The 19,706-nt window shown below is 50.9% G+C and overlaps 6 protein-coding genes across 6 annotated transcripts; 4 read left to right on the top strand and 2 right to left on the bottom strand.

Annotated features, from left to right (window-relative positions):
* Positions 1-75: 75 nt before the first annotated feature.
* Positions 76-1,137, bottom strand: BCR38DRAFT_347496 (uncharacterized protein; the record flags this gene model as incomplete). Its single annotated transcript, XM_040856349.1, has 1 exon — positions 76-1,137. One exon carries the CDS (start codon positions 1,135-1,137, stop codon positions 76-78), a length of 1,062 nt encoding a protein of 353 aa, XP_040713733.1.
* Positions 946-4,242, bottom strand: BCR38DRAFT_38056 (uncharacterized protein). Its single transcript, XM_040857400.1, has 7 exons — positions 3,682-4,242; positions 3,516-3,599; positions 3,104-3,430; positions 2,793-3,048; positions 2,568-2,737; positions 2,292-2,518; positions 946-2,212 (listed from the first exon to the last, which is right to left on the bottom strand). The coding sequence occupies exons 1-7, from the start codon at positions 4,089-4,091 to the stop codon at positions 1,434-1,436; spliced, it is 2,253 nt and encodes a 750-aa protein (XP_040713734.1). The 5' UTR covers positions 4,092-4,242; the 3' UTR covers positions 946-1,433.
* Positions 4,243-4,697: 455 nt separating this feature from the next.
* Positions 4,698-6,564, top strand: BCR38DRAFT_411512 (uncharacterized protein; the record flags this gene model as incomplete). The annotated part of the gene is made up of 4 exons (XM_040858587.1): positions 4,698-4,953; positions 5,245-5,326; positions 5,380-5,840; positions 5,951-6,564. The coding sequence occupies 4 exons, from the start codon at positions 4,698-4,700 to the stop codon at positions 6,562-6,564; spliced, it is 1,413 nt and encodes a 470-aa protein (XP_040713735.1).
* A 1,796-nt stretch (positions 6,565-8,360) lies between these two features.
* On the top strand, positions 8,361-10,344 carry BCR38DRAFT_487403 (uncharacterized protein; the record flags this gene model as incomplete). Its single annotated transcript, XM_040864153.1, has 5 exons — positions 8,361-8,866; positions 8,945-9,114; positions 9,167-9,587; positions 9,645-9,825; positions 9,889-10,344. 5 exons carry the CDS (start codon positions 8,361-8,363, stop codon positions 10,342-10,344), a joined length of 1,734 nt encoding a protein of 577 aa, XP_040713736.1.
* A 3,787-nt stretch (positions 10,345-14,131) lies between these two features.
* BCR38DRAFT_347250 (uncharacterized protein) lies at positions 14,132-15,126 on the top strand (the record flags this gene model as incomplete). The annotated part of the gene is made up of 2 exons (XM_040856328.1): positions 14,132-14,221; positions 14,281-15,126. 2 exons carry the CDS (start codon positions 14,132-14,134, stop codon positions 15,124-15,126), a joined length of 936 nt encoding a protein of 311 aa, XP_040713737.1.
* Positions 15,127-16,011: 885 nt separating this feature from the next.
* BCR38DRAFT_38153 (uncharacterized protein) lies at positions 16,012-16,535 on the top strand. The gene has a single exon (XM_040857414.1). The coding sequence runs from the start codon at positions 16,173-16,175 to the stop codon at positions 16,473-16,475; it is 303 nt and encodes a 100-aa protein (XP_040713738.1). The 5' UTR covers positions 16,012-16,172; the 3' UTR covers positions 16,476-16,535.
* The last annotated feature ends 3,171 nt before the right edge of the window (positions 16,536-19,706 follow it).

Genomic DNA, 19,706 nt, shown 5'->3' on the forward strand with positions numbered 1-19,706 from the left:
GAAATTACGATAATCGAAATACCTGTTACAAGTTTGCGCCTCTGTCGATCGGGTACATTACTTTACCAATTAATCCTACTTCCCAATCAAGTCCTTGAATTGGGTTTCCCACACCTCCCATCTCGCCTTAATTCTCACCGTATCTTCGTGCCCAGCCTGCAGAGCCGCCTCGTACGCGATGCGATACGCATGCAGGTTTTCCGTGAATAGCATCCTGCGATCCGTCCACCCCGTCAAATTTCTAATCTTCTCGCTGCTCACCCACTGACTGTACCCAAACAGTGACTTGTTTGCCACCGACATGCCAGCAGCATCCTGGGGTGTTGGTTCAACGAACTCGGCACCGCCGCTGATCCCGTACTCCTCCGCCAGGGCTCCCGCCACGACCTTGGCTGTCTCGTACTTGTGCGCTGAGATGTTAAAGCATTGCCCGCCAACGGATTTTCGGTTGCTGTGATCCGCGAGCGCTACGTATGCTTCTCCGCAGTCGTCAACGTGCATAGCGTGCAGAATGGTCTTTGGGTGGACGTCGAGTTTCAACGTCACAGTATCGCTAGCAGCAGCGGCAGCCGCGTACTCGAACATGATGCCGTAGTAGCTACTGCTGTAGCCATATACGTTGGTCGGCCGCAAAACAGCCGCATCGAAGAGGTCGGTGTGCTCGAACATCTTCAACGAATACGTGGCTCGCTGGGCCAAGAATAGGGCGGCAAAATTGATGGGCGATTCCTCAGTATGAGGAGCGAGATCAGGGGCTCCATCAATCGTTGTGTACCCGTAGTCTTTGCAGCCCGAACTCCACAGCACTAAGGGGCGCACGCCATTTTTGTTGCTGGTCTCGGCTATCTTCCGGATCATGACAATGGCGTTGTTGTAGTAAGCCGCGTAGTCTGGCGGCTCAATACAGCTGGCAAAGACGTCAAAAGTCTTGATTTGGGCGAAAAGCTGATCCAGGAATGAAAGGTCCGACGCAGATCCGACGATAGGGGTGACCTCCTCTGCTGCAAGTGACTGGGCTGATTCTGGCTTGCGTACCAGACCGTAGACACGCCATCCAGCGCGGACGAAGGCACGGCACACTGCGAGGCCAATATACCCGTTGGCACCAATAACAAGGATGCTTCGTCGGTTCGACATTTTGTTGAACTCACGTTGCCACAAACGATTTGGACGGGAACTTACGACAGCTTGTATATAAGACGTAGTACGGGATATATATTCCCCTTGCTCGACCCACTTGGCCCAAAGAGGTGAGATGAGGAATCCTTGGTGGACAATTGGCCGGTTCAATATTACCCTAGAGTCCAGTACAAGGCTTAGGGTCAAAGGTAATTGAGTGAAAGTGGTCAAAGCGGTCGGGTCAATTCCTGGGAAGTGGTCCGTAGATTTGTCAGCTCCCAAGGGTGGGGTGCTCTGCATATTCAAGTGCCTTGTCAACCCCTCGGGTGCCTCATGAAATCCAAGAAACCACCCCCAAAGAAGTCTTCCATGCTCGGAATCACACCTTGTGACACCTCGTAGCCCGGCGGCAATCCATCGGATGCCAGTGGGAAGGCATCTCCGGGCGAAACATAATCGTCGCCCTCATAGTGTCGAGTGTGTGCCATTCCAGACGGCGGCATGCTGTGTTCCGGGCCCACGGCGAAAGCCGAAATCGACATATCTGTCGCACTCCATCCAGGCATATGTCGCCTGTCATTTTCCCTGGCTGTGCCCCTCCTCAGCTCCGGGTGCAGTCTGCTGCCAGTCCGCGACTCCACCTTTTGCCTCGCCAATTTTGCGAACTTGATGGCCCAGGACTTACTTGGTGTGCGCATGCACCAATCTTCCAGTCGCGATATGAGGCCAATGCTAACTTCGGGAGGCACCTTGGACTGTTTCTCGTCGTAGTGAGCTAGTATAAGCGCCGAGTACCCAATGCAGAGGCAAAGGTAAGTGGGAATCGAATCCATTAAGAATGGAGGCATGTCCACAAACGTCTCCAAGACCGAGTGCGCAAAGCGTGAGGTATGCACATGCAATACATGGGTGTCCTTCTTGGTCCCTTCGGCATCCGCATCGTCGTTATTGCCACTCGTGGGATCAACCAAGGACATGTTGGATAGGAATGTCTTAGGGCTCATGGCATGGCCGCTTTCTTCCAGGGCGCGTACTGCAAGGATCAAGTTGGCAGCGTAGTAGCCAATTCTCAGCATTGACGCTGTTGGGAGAGCTATGAAGATGACCGCCGGTTAGCTATCTGAGATTATTGACGAGGGATGCTAGTCTAGGGCGGACTTGGCTTCGCTTACACATTAGATGATTCCACCTCTGTTTCCATGATTTGAACTCCTCACATTCACTATTGGCATCTAGATAGGACCGACGGTTCAGTTTCTGATGAAGCACCGAGTAGAGCATTATCTCCGCCACAAGCATTCCATTCTGCATGCTTGCCTGGTAGAAGCTTAGCAGGATATTGCATTGGTTGATGTAGGCGTTTTGAAGGACCGATGGCCTGCCGGTCGTAGCGGCCCAGCTGTAATCGGTTGTTAACACGCATCAATACACGCCGGGTATGACCTTACTGCAAATGGTGTAAACAGATGGTAGACCACAAGTGAATGGCTCGACGGTCTGAAACTGTGGTAGTCCCCCGCTTGATGTTATTGACGATCTTGGAGAAGCTGATGCTGAGCATGGCTTGTTTGGCGCAGTATCCGGTCAAAAGCCAGCTGTCAATGTACTCGGGTCCATCCTGGGCTTGTTGGCATCACTCTTACAAAGAGGGGGAAGGGACTGGTTGGGCTTACTGCGTGATCACTCATCAACAAGACAGCATTAATCTCTTCCAGACTCAGGGGGCTCGACAGGAGAACCTGTCCAAGCGTAATGCGGACTTGCTCGTACACCCCTCGGTGGGTCGTAGTACCGCACAGATCGTCGCGGTAGAGGGTGGCACACAAGCAGCAGACGCTGTGTAGGAAGGCCGAAACCTCCCTCAAGTCCCTGGCGCCGGCCTCTGTCGGATCATAGACCAGCAACATGTGGCCGTGGTGTTTGAAGAAGCTAGCGGGGTGTCAGCAGCAGCCTCATAGGGAACTGAATAAATGGATAGACTAACAGGCGAACCAGCTCATTGGCGGTCTGCTCGTCTAGCAGCTGTAGCTGGATCAGGTCAAGCTTGACGTGCTCAAGCCTCCGGTACCCCTTGGTGACTTGCTCGCCAATCTCCCTCAGCACGACGGTGGGCGCTGATTTGATGCCTAGGTCGACGGGGTCGGCGAGATTCTCGGGGTCTTCCTCTTCATTGGAGCCGGGCGTCTCGGTGTCGACCTCGCCTCTGACCATCTTGGGGCTCTTGTGGATGTCGCTGACAAGCCCGAACTGACGCGACACGAATTCCAGCATGTTCTTGATGTCTGCCAAGGATTTCTCATGCCGGCTCAGCCTGGTAATCTCAGTCAATTTGCAGGTTCCAGTGCTATTAGAATGGATCTGAACGAAGAAAGAAATGGTGAACGCGGGACACTCACCTGTCCTCGATGCTTGAGCTCGAGTCGACTGGCTTCTGGTTGGGTGGAGCCTCGAGGAACTCTCCCTTGAGTGAACACTCGATCCTATCACATCATACTGTCAGCATGTCCTTTCATCCAACACCAGGCTGCCACATTAATTAATCAATGCGACAGTTCTACGCACCTCAGTGTCACACAACGGTGACAAGCCTGAGACCCGGCGTCATACTCGCATCGACACTTGAGCCTCTGACACGACTGGCAGGAGAACACACGACGTCTGCGCTTCTGGCTATTGCTGCCAGCGCCCTTCTCCGTCGCGTCGTCCTTGTCAGTAAATCCCCTATTCGCACCACCCTTGATCGAAGATCCGGCAGCGGCGCCGACTGAAGCCCCAGCTTTGCGTTTCGCGCCTCCCCCACCATGTCGCGTCGCAGAGATCGACGACGCGGTTCCAAGGTCAGGCGGCTGCTGCCCAGGGATCGACGACGCCGGCGACGGGCCTTTCGGGATCGGAATCGCCTCAGACTCAACGGCGATTCCGGGACTCCCGGTGGGTCGAGTCGACACGGGTAGCTGCAGTGACGAGGCCATGTCTTTCTCCGCCGTCGTACAAAGCTTCTTAAAGTGTGAACACGATGCCGTCGGAGAACGCAGGTCACCATCTATTTGCCTTCACAGGTCCAGGTTCCACTCTATCAAAATCTTGGTGAGCTCGAGCCGACGGTTGCCGACGGTGGGGAACACTGCAGGCAACTGACTATGTACGTAGTCTTACATAGTGTTAGCCCAAGGGAATCAAGGGATTCTTCGACACGAGATTTAAATGGGTTAAGTTTGATTGGTGCATTTCGATGTGGAGGAATATCGTCATTGTCAACTTCAATTTTCCATAACGGGGGTTGAAGATAACTAAAACGAGTCACCTGCAAAACTAGATTCGGAGGGAATGTCGAGATATCATGGACATAGTGACGCTATATTCTATACAGACAACGAAGATATTTATGACGAGCATTGTGATCTTCGAATCATCCTGACGAGAGCTGGTTATGCTTACTTGTGTGACGTGGCATTAGAGTCTGCACTTTGCTTACCAAGGGTTGAACAGACAGTATAAGCCGAAATGCGTTAAAATCAGTTATCGCCAAGTCTCAACGAGATGGACAGTTTCATTTCTGTTTTTCAAGAGGTGTGATGATGCATCAGCAGATTCAACTCGACTTGCTTGCGGCAGCAAATATTGACCAAGCAAGACTGAGCCCGGCCATAAGCGAGTATCAAGAGATAGAAAAAGAAAACCGTCCATGGGCACGCTCTTGCTCAAGCCCTCAATCGTTACGTCTCAAACGCTTCAATTTAGATCCAGCTGGCTACAAACGAGTTTCGCTTCGTCAACGTCATGGTAATAATGAAGAAAATCCTATTGGCCGATCGACCGTCACGAGGTGTTGCAGTGAGCTGTCTATAAACTGACAGAGTATCAAATGATTGGGTAGATGGCCAGACTGTATAATCCAGACCGTGGGCATTCAATATCAGCACATAGTAGTATAAGGTTATGGGAACTGGTGCAGGAAGCTGTGACCGGGTTTCATACTTGTGGCGGCACGATGGGCGGGTCGCAGCAACGTGACTGTGACCAATGTGGTCTAGCAGCCTACTCAGGTTGCTTCAGCAATGAGACAAGATAATTCAGCTACCCACTCGATCAATCAACATAAAATGACTGAATCGTAATATCAAGATCTTGAGTACTTTCATACCGTGTCTGAGAATGGTGAACAGAGGCGGCACGGATTAATCCGGGAGGCTGCCCCACTTCGTAGGTAAGTACCGAATTGGAGCTCCATCATAGGGCCTAAAAAATATCACTGACCAGGACGTTCGCGAACCCCATCCGATTGCTACTGCTATATGCTATCGCACCCAATTTTCCTCGGCCACCCGTCCCAACCCGCGCAATGGCAGTAGACGGCACTCCACGTAGCGTGGCAGATGCCACGCGCTTCACGTCCAACACACTGCATGCTGCCTCCAAAGCTGGCAGCTTCAGCCCCGGCGGTCCCGCGTCTCGGACCACCAAGCCCAAGTCCTCGCCGTCAGTAAAAGCATCCGCAACGACAGCCTCGCGGCCCCTGCCGCTCAGAAGGCCGCCTCCGGCAGGTATGGGATCGAAGGCGGTACCTGAGACATTGGAAGAGCGGGTACGGAGACTTCGCGCTGCTCATCTGGCGGCGAGGAATCATGATGTGTCGCGGCTGGATCGGGTCATCAATACGTCGAGGAAGTACTTCGATGTTGCGCATCGGTATACGGTTATGGGGCTGATTGGATTTAGCGGTAAGTCATGTCTGCCGTTATCATTCCCTGTTTCCCTGTTCCAGCCAGCGTTCCTATCGCATGTTTGCAATAGCAGCGAAGCGAGTCATAGGCTAATGACACGCAACCAGGTCTCGCCCTCATGGTAACCGTCTACGCCACTGTCGACATGATGATATACAACCGCAAGCGCCGCGACGAATTCTTCACCTTACAAAAGCAATTGCAAGCCGACAGTCTCGAAGCCGCCCGTCTGGCCTACATGTCCGGCACCGCATCCCCGGAACAAATCAGTCTCGTCGAAGACGCCACCGCCAAGGCCAAGTCGTCTGGTGTCTCTATGCCCGCCTTGCTTGGTACACCACAATCGGCTGCGGCGCCAGCTGGAAGGGCTGGTCCTACCGCCGAAAGGACGACGCGGCCGGGCGAAGCTATGACGGAGAGCAGTGTGAATGCTGCCGACGAAGAGCCACAAAAGAAGCGTGGATTTAAGGACTGGTTGTTTAGCGGCCTGAAGAAAGAGGATTCCGTCGCCGCTGCCCTGAGCTTCAGCGATGAGGAGGCAGCGGCTTCCGGTCGAGAAGATAGAGCTGGTGTGGTCCAGGCGGTGGGCCAGCAAAAGGATGCACTAACGGACAAGGCTAAAGCTGCATTTGATGCTGAGAGGGACAACCAAAAGAGAGGCGGCCCGTTGGACCAGGTTGGGCTGGACAGCAGTGAGCCAAAGAAGTCAAGGTGGTGGTGAGGGGTCATCAAGTATCTTGGGCGAGAGACTCGGGTGGAGCTTGGGTGCAGGTATTGGTGCCTACATGCAGCTGTAGGTTGCTAGCTACAGTGGTCAAAGGGGCAGATATTGTATCATAGCTGTAGTAGAAGCACGGTGCATAGAACCTGGCGTTATGGTTGGACATGGTCCTATGTATATAAAGCTTGAGGACCGAACAGCTCTCTGTACAGATACGAGTATGTCTAATGCACGTCTCTGGCTCTGCTGGCTATCTTGACAACTTTCTGGTCGCCTTTCCAAGAATAGTTGGGATCGCCCTGCGGCAAGCAGGTCTGGATTGTCTTTTAATGACGCCCTCGTCGATTTCGTGAGCGCAGCCTCGAGGCAAACACTCCAAGATAAGTTGTCGGAGTATCTTCGCACAGATATTCCAGGGTCGAAGCATCATCCAGAGGTTAAAAGGGCCGGGGTTCGGCATACTGATACATTGGGGTCAACAAAATAGCACGGGAGCTCGTTGTTAACGTACCACCACCGTCTAATACCCAACGACGCAGTCAGTATGTGTCTGCACTGTTTGCTCAACGCTGACACGCGGGACGTAGAAAGATTTAAGATACGGCGCAAGGAGCATTGGATTTTACGGTTACTTCAGCATGGTAGATTATGTCATGACTCCTTTGGGACATAGGAAAACTCTTCGTCCAACGTTAGATAATCAAGCTCGATGCTGGAGATATAGACTCAGGTAACGGACGTTGCTATCGCTCGCCTCTGGCTGTGTCAAAGTAACCCAAGCCATGAACGTGGTGGTTTTCTTCAGGAACAGGAGGCACGACGAGAGATCTCGATACTACGATGGTGGAGTCGACGGGCGCCTTTAGTGAGTTAAGTTAAAGAAGTCAACATGACTAATTCAATGTGTGTACGTCAGACCTTCAAGTCTGTGTGGAGGTGTGATGTCAACTGAAGCCTCAGACGACGTTCCGCCTCTAACAGCAGCCATGAGATGCCTGTTGGTCGGCATTTGCAAGATCGTATGAGCGACTTTCGAGTAGAGCACGTGTATTCAGTTTCCTAGCCGTTCTTACTGTGCTTCGCTGAATGTTGGAACAGCATATAAAGCCTGCAAGACACTTGCGAGTTCCTGGTAACAAAGGGCCCCCCCCCTTCCGTTGCTTCGTAGAGAGGTTATGATACAATGAACGAATTGAGTTGCACTCCTGCGGGATGTAACCTAGGAGCTTATCAGTTATTCGAACCCTAGCAACGCACCGGATTGCACGGCTGTCACAAAACTAATTAGGCTCTTGTCGAAGTGGGACCGATGTTGTCTCCCAGGCCACGATGATTGTTATCACAGGGCTGAAAAAAAAGCAAGTTGCATGCCTTTCTAACATGACATAGAGGAGTCCTCTTATAAGCTTATCTTAGAAGTGGACCGACAACCCAGACATTGCGGTTTGTTAGTCCACGCTCTATTACTCGTGCTCTTGAAACCTCGTATAGAAGAAGTTTTAATTATCGCCTGTGGGGTTGCGCATCTTATTCGTCCATGATCAGCACGAGTCAACGGTTTTGGACCCATCGCCAATTCCGCACTACACCAGACTGGGCTAACAAGAAATTAAGAGTTGCTCATCAGGGGTGATGAGATCTACGCGCTCCTGTGACGACAAACCACGCCGACTTTTGGTTCTCGGCTACACTGTAATAACCACGCCTAGCCGCCTATGTCCAAAAGGTTCCAATTTCTATGGCGTCGACCATATACGGAATTGCACTTCGACAAGTCGTTGTCCAAATCACCTGACATGTCGGCGTCACAATATCCGCTCCATTCGCCATCGCCTCTAGACCGACTCGCCGGGTCGTATGTTGAACTCGACGACCTGAAATGGCCCGTGGACGACAAAGATGCAGCATGTCCAAGGAGTTCACAGCCGCCGCTACATAATGCTCCGGCTGGAGGTCAAGAGAGGCCTGATGTCCGACAGGATGATGACAGTGGCTGGTGGATGTTCGAACTCTTCGCTTGGGTCGTGAGTATCATCGCTCTCACTATTATAGTCGTGACGATTGCGATCACGGACGGGAAACCACTGCCTCGTTGGCCTCTGGATATCACGCTCAACTCATTTGTTTCTTTCATGTCTACAATCATGAAGGCAGCGTTGATCATCCCGGTCGCCGAAGGGATCAGCCAATTGAAGTGGTTGTGGTTCAAGAGAGCCGGTGCCGTGGGCGACGTGCAGACGTTTGACGAAGCGAGTCGAGGCTCCTGGGGTAGCATGAAGTTGATCTTCGCAACTCGAGGCGTGTATGAACTCCCCTCCCCCGGCCCCTGCCCTCTACTCCTCCCTTGTTATAAATTAGGCGCTTACCGATATTCCACTAGACATTTAGCGAAGCTGGGCGCGTTCATAACCATCGTGGCCTTGGGCGTTGACCCGTTTATTCAACAGGTCATCACATACCCGAGCCGCAACGTCGCTTCGACAAGTCAATATGGCTCAGTACCGGTCGTCCAAAGTTACATGGACTACGCATATGGAGCCATCATGGCACGTACGTTTTTTACAATAAAGTCTACTTCTCAGCTACTAATCTGGAAACTTAGTTAGAGAACCCACCCTTGCTATGAAAGCCGCCATCAACAACGGACTTTACGACACTAACAATGATCCGCAGGACGATTTTGCCGTATCGATAAGCTGCGCGACGGGGGACTGCACCTGGCCGGATACTTACTACTCGCTCGCAGTCTGTTACAAGTGTGCCAACACCACCTTGCTCATCAACAAGAACTGCACCGATGTGGATGAGCCTTGGGGCTACTGCGAGTACTCGCTACCGAACGGGCTCTACTTCGACGGCTCGCAGCGCGGGAGGCTGTACATGAACTCCACAGGAGGTCTTCCGACTATCAACTTCAACAACACACAGTCGACCATTTCGTCTATTTCCACGATGCGAGGTATTCATGATCTCTCTTCGACCACGCTGCTCGAGGTTGTCTCGAATGAATGCGTGCTTTACTTGTAAGCTATGAGATTGGATCATTCCGTTGCCGAAAATCCCAAACCTAACGTGTCTAGTTGTGTAAACGAATACAGCGCCGTCGTCAAGGACAGCGAGTTCACAGAGACGATAGTTGCAACTTACGTCAACAAAACCGATCCCGTAGTTGGTGAAAACATCACGATTGCAGCCCCAAAATCCAATCAAACGTTTACCGTTGGAGCCACGGCCTGGTATGCGCTTAGTTTGCACTTCTCGGTACGTGATTTTCTGTACATGCCAGCATTCGATGTGGTATTACGTATCTGACCATTACTGCAGATTTTTTGGACCGGCAACGTCACAGGAGCAACAGGCGAGATATCCACGTCCCGATCCGACGATGTCCTTACCGCACTCTACCAACTCGGAGACGACGAGTCCGGCACCGGGGCGCAGAAATTAGGCGGCGAGAACGACACCATTGCCGCGGTGGCCGCCAGCATGACCCGGATCCTGCGAGGGAGCAGCGCGAAAATCAACAACGAGACCTGTAGCATCAATAACTCAACGTCTGGATTGGCGTGCGGCACCGTCTGGATGGTAGAGACATATGTCCATGTGCGATGGCCGTGGATGGTGCTGCCTATCGCGCTCGAGGGCCTTGCGCTTGTGTTCTTGGTTTGTACGATTATCAAGAGTAAGAGTAGCGGGGTTGCGCTTTGGAAGAGCTCGACGTTGCCGCTGCTGCAGGGGAAACTGAGAGATGCGCAGGATGTGTGGACTCAGAGGAGATAGCAATGTTGATCAAGGCTGAACTTGCAATCATGCGCTTTGTCACTGTGATGAGACACTTTGGGAAAGCCGGTGGCTACTATGCTGGGCTTCATCATATTCCATGACAAGTGTCACAGAGCACCGATGGGATTCGTCAAAGCAGGAGTGCCAGTGTCAGCGCCGGGCGCATGGCACTGGTGGGGGGGAGCTGGTGGAGAGCAGGCCCGTGAGTTCATGGGGTCACATAATATTATTGGAAGTCTTGGGATACCGCTGTGTCCGAGGGATCCGGGCATTGTAGTTCGGAATAGGGACTTTAGCTGGCTCTATATGGGAGATGTCTTGGAGGAGGAAGGGAAGGTCAGAGATCAATGAACTGCTCCGGGCATACCTACATGTGGCTCACAGCTGGAATGCCTGTTTCTCCCCTTCACTCTGTACTATATTGCCTTGTGGCCTAGCCGTTCCTCACAAGAAATATTGTGACTTCTCGCCGGAGGCCCGGACTGGAACCTTTGGTTGATATCCATTGCGCGGCAGGCGCTTATTGAGTGACTCCGGCCAAGCTGCAAATATCTAGCTCCTATAGTTGCTGGTCTTTGTTTGTTGGAAGCGTACTAGAATTCCCTGCAGAGGCTGTATCTACTTGAGTTCTAATCCTGGCCATATGATTTATCAATCTACAACATGTTCATAGGATCTTGGTGTTAAGTTCATATATTAGCTAAAGTGTCACATCTGACGTTGGTATTTAGGCTGGCTTTATCTGACCGTCACGAGGGTGCTTGATCGTAAACTGCATAATTGCTGTTCGGCCAACTCAACCACTTGACGACGAAAACGTTTCACCGGCGACTTCAGACGATACAATGTCCTCGATCAAAATACTTGATCACTCGTTGAAGAATATTCGACACCTCGGACAGCCAATACCTTATCAACAATGTATTGTAACGAAAGACAAAGAACCATCCCGAACAAAACGTCAGACTCGCCACCTGATAGCAGTAGTTGAACAGTAACGTCCCAGGTTTATGAATAAGCCCACGGCGTGCAGCGCTTGGCTGCACTAATGTGAGCTATGTCTAGCTGCAGCTGCACTCTCTGTTTATCGACGATGAAACAAGAACGGCGTGCCTAGATCCATCCCATGGCTGCCAATCCGGCGTTGGATGTCGAGGCGAGGCCCCTCTCTAGAGAACGATTGTCACGATACTCTACGTAAGCCCGAGCTCGCATTTTTCCAAACCGGGACTGATCTGCAGTGTGGATGCACGCGGGGCGGCTATGTCAATGAGTTAAGGTTCATCGGTCATAATGGTCTGGGTCTATGGCCTGTCCAAAGACGTTATGGCTGTGTAGACTATCCGTGATATTGGGGCGGAGAACTGAACTCAATTGACTTAAACTTCGACTTGGAGCTGTTAGTCAGGATCATAGCTGGAACTATGCTGTGCTGCCGTAAAGCAGGTGGTGATGCGGGAAGTTTTCCCCGGTGGCGACCATTAATTACGTGGGCAATTTGCATACATGATTCAATCCACGAGCGGACAACAGTCCTTCGACATATGGCTGGTGGCTGCGGTGCTGTATCCAAGAACGGAATGGCTGCAAGTTGTGGATTGGATAGTGCGCGGGAAGACTTTAGAAGGAAAAAAGGGCTGCAGACTGCTGCACGCAGGGAGAGACCCTGACGCTTTGGGAACTATTGACAGCCTATCGGCAGTCAGAGCAATAGGCAAATAAGCTCCTGACAACCTGTGACCAAAGATTCTGACAAAAGATCTTTTGCCAACAGGCCGGCGTCTTAAGGCCCATAGATGCTCAATACACGGACTCTATTTGAAGCATCGGGAATGCTTGCGGTTGTGATCTTGACATAGCCTTTGAGTGACCTGATCGACCACACTGTCCAATTTGGAGGATTGGGCAACCGCCCAGAGGATACCTGAAAAGCACGGCACCAGAGTCTGGTCGCCAAGAGCGAAAGGAACATTGAGTCAATATGATCTGGATTGGCAGTTGAATTGAGATTCACATTCCAAACCTCCCTTCCTCCCATCCCTGCAACCGATGAAGCAATCTTGAAACCGACCGCTAGAAGTCGCTAACGTTTCTGGATGGGCTAGATGGTTGCCGACCATATTGCGCTAGCCGTGAGAAGGATGTTGCATTGGAGTTGTCTTGGCACATTTAAGCTGCGATTGAGCATCTGGTGCTAAACATTGACGACTTAATGGCACGACTATTATGTGATGGTCCAATGTAAAGTCTACACTGTCTTCTAGGATATTTCACGTCAAATGACTCGGCTAAGTTTCACGATAATATATTTGGCACTTGAATAGTTGTCGTTGCCCTGTGCGTCTTTTGTTTGCAGATGCAGCTGTGATGCAAGCTGTTCAACGATAGTGGCCTGCTGCCGCAGCGCTTGAGGCGTACTGGCGGAAACGAGCATGGTCCCACCCTGAAAGTGGCAAACCCTGTGCACTGAACCGCACGACTGGGACCTCCCGAAGTCACCGGCTCTAATCAGCAATGACGCGAGACCCTGGGCTGACCATGACCAGACCTCAGATTGAATGTGACCCAAGATGGGAAAGCCCATGTCCGTGTCACGACGGTGGGCTTTTGAGTACGTGACAGAGCGAGCCAACATCAATGTCGCGATTGGAGTTTAGCTTTTGTCCCATTTTCTTGTCGAATTGAACGTGTCCTTTCGTTCAGTTCAGTTGTGTTGTCTATTTTGATGTCCTAGCTCGTGCAAAATTCCTTCTGTGACGCGTTTTGGCTGCTTGCTTCCACTGGTGTCCACTGCTATGTCCGTTTTGTTTCCCACGTTATCGTTGCCACTGGATCAGTCGACGTGAAGCATCCAACTCGACGCCATTCATGTTGGGGCCGACTGCGCGTGTGCGCGTTTGTTATCCTTAAGCTGCAGACAACATCCATCCCACTTTGACCAACCACCTCAAGTCACCTTTTCATTCTCTCCATCGAGGCTTTTTGGGACTTGCAAGGATGAACATGGGAACATTCGATTTAACCTAGGACTCATTTGTTCTGGAAGTTCTTACCACAGGGTCAGCCCCGCCGCCAATGTGGCTCTTTCCCACTGACCAACGGTACATTGCAAAGCGTGCAACATCAGCATCCAAGCTTGTACCCTTTTTGGTCCGTCCCCCTCTTTGTCGCTTCTCCACAATCGGCTTCGAGGCATCAACCAGACCCGGCCATCTTCGTCTCGACCACAGCATCTTGCTTCTCCCTTTCCCAAAACCAACCAACATCACTGTTTTCTTTTGTCCATCACCAAATAATTTCACAAGCCATTCTTTCCCATTATTTCCTTACTTTGTTTTTAGATTTTCTCTGTGTATCGCAGTACTAGGAAACAGCCATCCCCTTGTCTCTTCGAAAGGATACCGTTAATTCCATAGTCGTCTTCAACGCGGCCTGCGATACCAAAATCTTGAGGCGATACGGGCGGCACTTCAAGTTTTCCCACCAGCCTCCATTATTTAGTGTACACGACTATACCAGCAATATACTGGTAGACGCCTCAAGTTATTCCGAAGTTTTTCTGCGATTTGGCCGCTGCTTCCGTTGTCGACTTCTGCTGGAGCTGGACCTCCAAGTCTGGACTTTTGCCCAAGCTACTACTACGAAATCGTCTCAATCCCCTTCCGTCACTGCGGGTGCGCCGCCACCGTTTATAACCAACTACTCACTACACATAACTCATTGCCGTCCTGTTCACTAGTGCCACCCCACCTAATTCTTTCCTCTCGCATCACTGCCTGTAATCATGCTCGATCAATATTCATGGCCCGAGTCGACTCGGAAGAGGGCTAGGGACGACGAGGAGGTTGTCACCGGCTTCACGGAGCATCGCAATGTTGGTCTTCCTCCCTTCCAAAAATTCGCACTGCCCATTGCTGACCCTGTGCCATATAGAAACGCCTCCATTCATTGCCAGTACGCACCTCGCCGCCGCATGGCCACAAGAGATGGTCCCACCCTCCTAGCTTCACGCCGCACGTGCCCGCCACTATCACCCCGGCCGACTCGGATTCCGAGGAGCAATGGCATTCACAGGCCCGGCAAGGCTCACAAATGGAGGATACGGATATGATGGCCGTGGAGGAGCCCAAGCAGTTCGCACAATACCTCGCTCCTGGTTCGCTGCAGCCAGACCCCCTCGGTCCGAGCATCACAGCGCGCATGCCGACGCCAATCCACTGCTCCTTTGCTGAACAAGTGCGAAGCAAGAACCACATCATGAACACCGGCTTTTCCCAACCGCATCCTTTCCCCCACGCCGCCGATCCTTCCGTGCCGCGTTCAGTGGATAGCGGCGCCGCATGGTCCATGGTCCAAAATCGACGACTCCCATCGCCTATTAGTGAAAGCGGTGGTGAGGAAACGCCGGCCAGCCCTAGCATGGTTTTGGATTCGTGTTCGATGGCGCAGCTCAGCCTCCAACGTCCGCAATTACCCCACCACCCACACTCCATGAACCCAATGGCGGCTTTGCACCCCAATCTGGAGGTGATCCAACAAGAGGACTCGGGCATGATGGACATGGACTGCTCTAGATGCGAAGAAGCCGGGTCCCCATCCTCAGCGCCCGCCACGCCTTCTCCGCGTGGCAAATATGGGCACTCACGAAGCAAGCACACGCTGAACTCGTGGACCTTACAGCCGGGCATGAAGAAGTCGTTCAGTATAGGCTACCGAGCAGATTGCGAGAAGTGCCGTCTAAAGATTCCTGGCCATTTCAACCACATCATCGTCTCATAGGTGGGCCCGCATGGTAGAAAGGAGGTCTACTGGCACCAGCACAAGACGGGGTGTACCCGTGGAAGGGCGACCAAGATTGATTGGGGGTGTACCATACTAGATAACGCTAAGATGGTCGCCAGTCGCTATTCCGCCCTTGGTATTTCTCCCGGCTGCCAGCGGTGGAGAACTCGAAGAACTCGGGACACGGAATACTAGACGGCAAGATATCTCACATAACAGTGTTACCATAAAAGCGTGCTTTTCTTTGGGACCTGTTGTAACATAGCAAATTGTTTATTGCTTTGGTTTTTCTTTTCGGTCTCGGCTCAGCAATACCCCACGCTCGCTACTGCAATTGCGATTGGTTTTCAGGCGTTCAGGTCGGATATTTGCATTCAAACCAGGAACCGAGGTTCACATCATATGGGGAAATGGGGAGAGCCCGTGTATCAATAGCTACGAAGCGATAGATCGCTAACACGCATTGGCATAATATGGAATACAGATACTGTTCCTTTTTTTACACCTGAAATGGCCTTGCAACTCACAAAATCTAGGAGAGGACCATCACAAATTACCTAAGAGTTCAGGGAGGGTATCCGGAGTAGGTCAGTATTTCAGAATAAACTTCGCCAGGAGTACCCAGTACAGCAGTCTTTGGGTCCCTGAGATGCCCAAGGGGATCCTACGGCTGCAATTGGCGTCGTAGCATCAATATTGTTGTCCCCATCCAGTATGCCTGCGTTTTTGCATGGCAGACTCAAGAGTCGAGGTGATGGTCCCTCAAGAAGCGGTGACAATATGATCTGATCCAGTGTGCACATGACACCGCCCTTCGGAAGTTGCCTGCACCCAGGGTATATCTTGCCAGCTCCCTATCTCTGAAAGAGCCGCTAGTCAAAATATCTTTTCAAGCAGGTTGTTACCGGTAGAGTAGAGGTGCAGATAACGTGGTTTCCTAGCCAAGTGCGGTGATCAGGATCATTCGGCGCACCAGAGGCTTCTCTAGACTCTACTAGCATTATATTAAAGTTTGGCACGTTGGGATACCTACGCAGGCTATTATGCTAGCGATTTTCAATGGTGCCCTTCAGGTTTTCAGCTTTGGGGTGCCTTTCACAAGGGCAAAACTAATTGAGGTACTTCTATCATCATGCTGGGTGGTTATGGTATACGCCATGGAATATCATCTTTCCCTATTGCAGATGAGGAGACGAGGAGCTAAAGTACCTTCGTGTTGGAGGGATACTCCGTCATATTCTGTGTCCCGTCGATTTGAAAAGCCTTTTCAGAAGGCTTTTGGTTTTGTCAAATCCACCACGATCTGTCGATGCCAGCGTGATGTAACCAGAAAAGGGGGTCATTAAGAGTGTTGCAGACTTATATACGTGTTTGTGAACGCCAAGGCCTAGTACCCAACAGGGGAGATATGGGATAAGAGAAGAGACAGACGTACGTCGCCACCAAGGGTGGTGGATGTGTGTGAATGCTGTCCTGGATCAGACTGATCAGATGGCTTCCCTGCAACCGATCCTGGCCCCAATAACGCTTTGGTGCAGCGGGTTAGTCGACAGATCAAGGTGCTTGGCATCAGTGGAGAACGTGGCGGTGATATCAGGCGAGATATCCCGCCTTATGCAACTTGGTGCATAGCTCAGCTTGGTGCCGGTAATTGGCGTATCAGGGGCGACGAGAGTCGGGTTCTTGACGGACATGTTACTACTGTTGTAAGTTAATTCAGTATATAAAAGTGCATGTTGTGGATTATTGGTATGAGATTATGAAGCGTAGGCAGCTTGCCAGCCTTGTTGTATACAAGCTTCTCCTAATTCGTCGATTGCGAAAATTCCCGCCCAATGACGTTGTAAAGGCTGCATATCTGCGTCACCCTCGTAGAACTGAGCGTCCTTTTCAAGCGGCAATCTGCCACGGCGGCCTCGAGGTCGGTCCCCAGGGTTGAAGCGGGGAACAGCCAAGCCAGAGGTCAGGGCCAACACTGCCGTGGATAGGAGGAATCAGATCTTGGCTTGATGTGGCAGGGCGCTAAAGATGCTCATGTGAAAGAGAAGGTGTGAAAAGCAACGAAGGAAAACACCTGCAGAACGAATAACCTGAGTGTGACAGTTGACTGTGGCTGCAGAAAAGGAAAGATGGTTGACACGACACGTAGGAATTCGACCCAGATGTCCCGGCCTTGATACTGATAGCCATTGATACAGATAACTGACCAGGTAAGCTGGCTACTAGGAATATTTCAAGCGATTGAGGCAATCTAAGGAGACGAGATCCCATGCTCAAGATCTTGGAGCTCATCGGCTGAATTATTCCTCCATGCAGTCCAGGTCCAGGGTTAATCCATTTGAGCCTGTAAATCGAGTCGCTGCATAGAAGAGCAGGATCGTTGTAAGAATTCCCGGAGACGATGTCGAACTCAGGACCCTGACAACGCAGACATTTTGTTGAAGAACGCGACCCCGTTGGACCCCACTACGAGAACAGAGCGGATACAAAAGCTAGGGCAAAAATTTAGACGGCAACAAGGGCTCTCTCCATGAAGAAAAGCGGTGCAAGTTGCAACCCTAGCGCGTAACATTCCAAGAAGGAAATAGCACAACCATGATGCTCTGGGCAAATGCCCCTGGAAATCAACACCGGTGCCGCTAGATCCTCAAATACAACCCAGTGGTTTGGGAATGACCCAACGAGAACAGAGTACGAAGACGCCGGAAAGGCGGGTTGAGTTTCCAGTCGGGAACTTAGCAGCTAAAACCAGCCGATTTCAGCAACTTGCAAATGGATCTTGAAATTTGGACACGAGGCCTCAGGCGTACAATTTTATGTTCCCTATCATGTTAACGAGGAGTATTGGAGTTGTTTCATGCGGCTTCTAGCTACGCGATTGCTATCTCCTACGGGATATGGGTCTTTGACGTGCGGCCAAAGTGTAGGCGTTGATCACCAACTTCCCGAGCGTGATATCTCTGTGGTAGTTGGAGTGAATAAGCTTTAAATTACATTCTTTACGCCTGGAGATCTAAAATACTGCAATAATACCATAAATATCGGTCTCTAGGTCGGCACCTCAGCAGCCTGCTACTCGACTTAGTTTTATACGTTTCATCTCTTTGTACTACTTCTATTTTAATAAATATCACTGATACTGCCCATTTAGACCAATTTTTATATAGATACCGAGATGGAGTACTGAAATATAAGCTAAGAACTAAGTTCCGATACACTGTATAATCTGTGTGCGGTGTCGAAACTCGATGGCTTAGAAGGTTATGACAGTGATGGATTCGGCTACTGAACGGCTTTGAGCGCTATAGCCTTAGTTAGGCTACTTTAATTTAACGTACTTATTCGCTTGAAGGGTTAAGGGCTAAGTGAGTTTGTAAATGAGCTGTTAGTTGAAGGTGCTGATGGGTTTATAGTGCAGTTAGAATACGAAGGGGCTAAATTTGGATGGTCCGGATAGGGTTAATTCGGATCCGCGGTAGTCTAGGGAAATATTTGCAAATAATTCAAGCATATTAAATAGTATACGCTTATTTGCTTGTTCGCTTTGTGTCGGACGCTGACTAACAGTACACAGCCGAGCTCCACATCGGAATCTTCGCTGCCTCCCTCCCATGCGCCCCTATTCTTGAAGATGCTCGGACGCACCAGAAACTAAGGCACGGGTCACAACACCGCCTGCCTTTCCGGCGGCCCGAGTGGTATCCGGCAATGCTCTTTGCTCCGTTTAATGCCAACGTTTTCTTCCGGCTAATCGCTCATCTACACCATGTGGGATAGCTGGCCCACTGGTTGTCAGCCATACTCAAATGAGTCTGCGAAGGCAAGATCACAACGACCGCATAGTCTGCGCTCCCTACTGTATGATGATGACGATGGTGACACTACTTCGAGTGCGGACAAGATTCGTAAGCAAGGCGTCGACGGCTACTTTCTGGATACGAGAGGATATCTTCACGAGCATCAAGCAGTAACAGTGGAAGGTGTAGTTTTTGCGAACGGATACCTGGGAGCAATTGAGCCAGGGTTGTCCCGTTGCGAGTGGATTGAAGAAGAATTGCTGGACTGATGGCTAAGTGCCTTGGTAACTTGGTTTTCTGATACATTTTGCTTTGTTTCCATCGAATGACCAAGGTCAGGTGCATCATTGAACAGTGGTCGATGAAAAAGGGGTTCATGTGGGACATTGGATACACAAATATGTTGGAAATTATACATGTATTCACCACGTAATACTACATTAGCTCTATGGATGACGTCTTGCTGACTCGAAAAATGTTGAGCTACTTTGTAATAACCCTGGCGACTTTCCCCGCATTCGGCGTTCTGCAGGAAATTTTGAAGTATAGCTCGGAAAACACAGGATCCGTCACTAACAGTAGTGAGTACTCTAAATAGTTGCAAAACGGCCGAATATTGCTTAGTTTAAGTGTGACCTTACCCCACGATCTGCAGTGACTCGCCGCATATGTACTTAGTGTTCCCCAACTTCAACAAGGATGCGTCGTACCGCCATGAGGTTGGTGTTTGCAAAGCACTTAAATAAGAAGGTAGGTACCTTGCTGATTTGATTTATAAGG

This window comes from Pseudomassariella vexata, assembly GCF_002105095.1.
Source record: "Pseudomassariella vexata strain CBS 129021 chromosome Unknown BCR38scaffold_10, whole genome shotgun sequence".
Lineage (NCBI taxonomy): Eukaryota > Fungi > Ascomycota > Sordariomycetes > Amphisphaeriales > Pseudomassariaceae > Pseudomassariella > Pseudomassariella vexata.